The following is a 3,056-nucleotide window of genomic DNA, read 5'->3' on the forward strand; positions in this document are numbered from 1 at the left end:
TTTTTTTTTTTTTTTTTAACATTTATGTTATTTACTTTTGTTTTTAATTTAGAAATTTACGTGTGTGGGTAGTTTATTTATTTTTTGCGTATGTGCATGTGTTAGTGCCTGGTGTCCAGAGAAGCCAGAAGGGTATTGGATCCTGTGGGAACTGGAGTTGCAGACCGTGAGCTGACATGGGGTGCTGGGAATTGACCCAAATCCTCTGGAAGAGCTCTTAACCACTGAGTCTCTTTAGCCTGTTTTTGCTTTTTAAATTGTACTTGTATTCCTGTGTGTGCATTAGGGTGTTCGTGCATGTTTGGAGGTCAGAGGTTTATACCGCTCTGGGGATTGCATCCAGGGCTTTGCATGTGCTAAGTGGGCACTCTAGCAGCTGAGCTGCATCCTCAGCACCTTTTTGTTAATTTTTGTATATAATTTTGTTGTTTACTCAGCTGGTAGAGCCATTTGCCCAGCATGCAGGAAGCTCTGCGTTTGGCTCTTAGGGAAAAGAACATTTCAGAATGCAAAAGCTTGACAAAAGAATTGATGATCATGGGACTGGATAATGGCTCAACTGTTCTTTAAGAGGCCCAGGTTCTATTCCTAGCACCCACATGGCAGCTCACAACAATCTGTAACTCCAGTTCCAGGGAATCCAATGCCGCCTTCTGACCTTCATGTATTCATTTATACATAAAATTAAAATAAAGTTGTTGTTGTTGTCTTTTTTTTTTTTTTTTTTTTTTTTTTTTTTTTTTTTTTGAGACAGGGTTTCTCTGTAGCTTTGGAGCCTGTCCTGGAACTCACTCTGTAGACCAGGCTGGCCTCAAACTCACAGAAATCCACCTGCCTCTGCCTCCTGAGTGCTGGAATTAAATGTGTGCGCCACCACCGCCCAGCTTTTTTTTTTTTTCCTTCTTTTTTTTAAAGGCAGGGTTTCTATTCTGGCATGTCCTAGAACTTGGCTATGTTGATTAGGCTGTCCTGAAACTCACAGAGATCCACCTGCCTCTTCCTCCCTAGTGCTAAGATTAAGGCCATTACCACTATGCCTGGCTCCTAAAGTAAATCTTCAAAGAAAAAAAAAAAACTGATGAGCAGGGCCAGGCATGGTGGCTCACACCTTTAATTCCATTTGGGAGGTAGGAGTAGGTTGATTTGTTTGTTCAAATCCAGACTGATCTACCTACTGAGTTCCAGTCAGCAAGGGTCTATAGTGAGACCCTGTCTCAAAACAAAACAACAACAAAAGAATCGCTGATCAGAACTGAAGTGTCTTTTTTATAGTTTTATGTATATGGATGTACTGCCTACATGTATGTCTTAGTGACATCATTTTCTGAGTATGGGTGTTTTGCTTGAACATATGTCTTAGTGACAAGAATCTTTACCTGCTAAGCCTGTCCCATTCTTTGTATTTTTACTTTTTATTTTTGAAAATAATTTTCCCCCTTCTCTTTCCTCCCTCCAACCTTCCCCCCAAATTCATGGCCTCTATTTCTTTAATTGTTGTTACATAATTGGCATATATCTTCCTAAATATAATTCATTCAGTTCTTATAATGTTACTTTTATGTATGTGATTTCAGAGATGACTCCTTGGTATTGAATAACCCATACTTTTGTCTTAATTTTTTTTTGTTTTATTTTTAAGTGTATGGGTATTTTGCCTGTCTGTGTGTTCATCAGGTCCATGTCTGATGTCTTCCAAAGTCAAAAGACAACAACAGGTTCCCTGGCATGGTTGTGCAGTGCCATGTGGTGTTGGGAATCAGACTCGGGTTCTCTGTAAGAGCAGCAGACAATTTTAACTGCTGAGCCAACTCTCTAGCTGTTTTGCTTTAATTTATTTTATTTTGAGGTGGGCTCTTGATGTGTTTCTTGGATTTGGCTTAAGCCCCACCCCGTATGCTGTTTTCAGCTTGAGCAATCCTGCTGTCGCAGCCTCCTGAGTAGCTGTGAGCAGAGGTGCAGCCGTCTCGGCTGGCAGGAGCCGGGCTTTTGTTCCCTTATTGAGAAGAGGCTAGTTTGATAGTTGCCCAAAGCTGGACGCGTGAAATTAGTGTGGTGGGGTATTGTTAAAGTGAATGTCAGGAAACAAAGAATTCCAGTATAAAGTTGTTGATTCTGGGCCCGTGAAATGCTCAGAGGATAAAGATGCCTGGTGACCCGAGTTCGACCTCAGAATTCCTGGTGAAAGGAGAGAACTGACTCCGACAAGGTGTCCTCTGACTTACACACGTATGTCATGGCCTCTGTATGGTCATGTTGTACACAACATGCTTTTAAAAGGCTGCTGGTTCTGATTGTCTGGGAGAGTGAGCATGGTTAGGCTAAGCAAAGACTCAATAGAATTCCTATGTAAGTACTTTAGTGATATGAAGACAGCAACATCCAAGGCCACATCCATTACTGCTCTTCACTGGTTTTGTCTGTCCCCTCACCACCTTTCTTCCAGACCCAGCAACGTGAAGATGAGCCGTATGTTTTCTATCCCCACAGTCAGCCCGTTAGCTGTCTTTACTTCTCACCCTCCAATCCAGCCCACCTGCTGTCCCTGAGCTACGACGGCACATTGCGATGTGGGGACTTTTCCACTGCAATTTTTGAAGAGGTAACCGTTAATGTGTTTACTAGCTGACATCGGAGAATATTCTGGATTATTTATTAAGTGGTACACTTGGTTGTTGTGTGGTGTTTTACTCTTGACTATTTTTGGGGGGCCTGCCACCCAGCTCCCAAATAAATAACACGTGGAGGTGTATTCTTAGTTATGAATGCCTGGCCTTAGTATGGCTTGTTTCGTGCTGATGTTTTTAATATATTATCCTGACTACCTTTTACCTCTGGGCTTTTATTTTTCTCTATTTCTGTATACCTTTCTTTGCTTCTTTCTCCTTGGCTTGCTGGGTGGCTGACCCCTGGTGTCCTGTTCTCCTTGTTCTCGTTTGTTCCTTGTTCTTCTCGTTTCCCCTTCTATTTATCCTGTCTACCTGCTAACCCACCTATTTATCCTGTCTACCTGCTAACCCACCTATTTATCCTGTCTACCTGCTAACCCACCTATTTAT

The 3,056-nt window shown here is 42.0% G+C and overlaps 1 protein-coding gene across 2 annotated transcripts in view; it reads left to right on the forward strand.

The window, feature by feature from the left end:
• Nucleotides 1-3,056, forward strand: part of Wdr76 (WD repeat domain 76) — a 37,919-nt gene that overhangs the window by 20,644 nt on the left and 14,219 nt on the right. For both annotated transcript variants that reach the window (XM_013352732.2, XM_026787672.1), the window contains one exon: nt 2,444-2,599. In XM_013352732.2, coding sequence (XP_013208186.1) covers nt 2,444-2,599 — 156 coding nt within the window. The remainder of the gene's footprint in view (nt 1-2,443; nt 2,600-3,056) is intronic.

The sequence above is a fragment of the Microtus ochrogaster genome (assembly GCF_000317375.1).
Source record: "Microtus ochrogaster isolate Prairie Vole_2 chromosome 14 unlocalized genomic scaffold, MicOch1.0 chr14_random_1, whole genome shotgun sequence".
Taxonomy (NCBI): Eukaryota; Metazoa; Chordata; class Mammalia; order Rodentia; family Cricetidae; genus Microtus; species Microtus ochrogaster.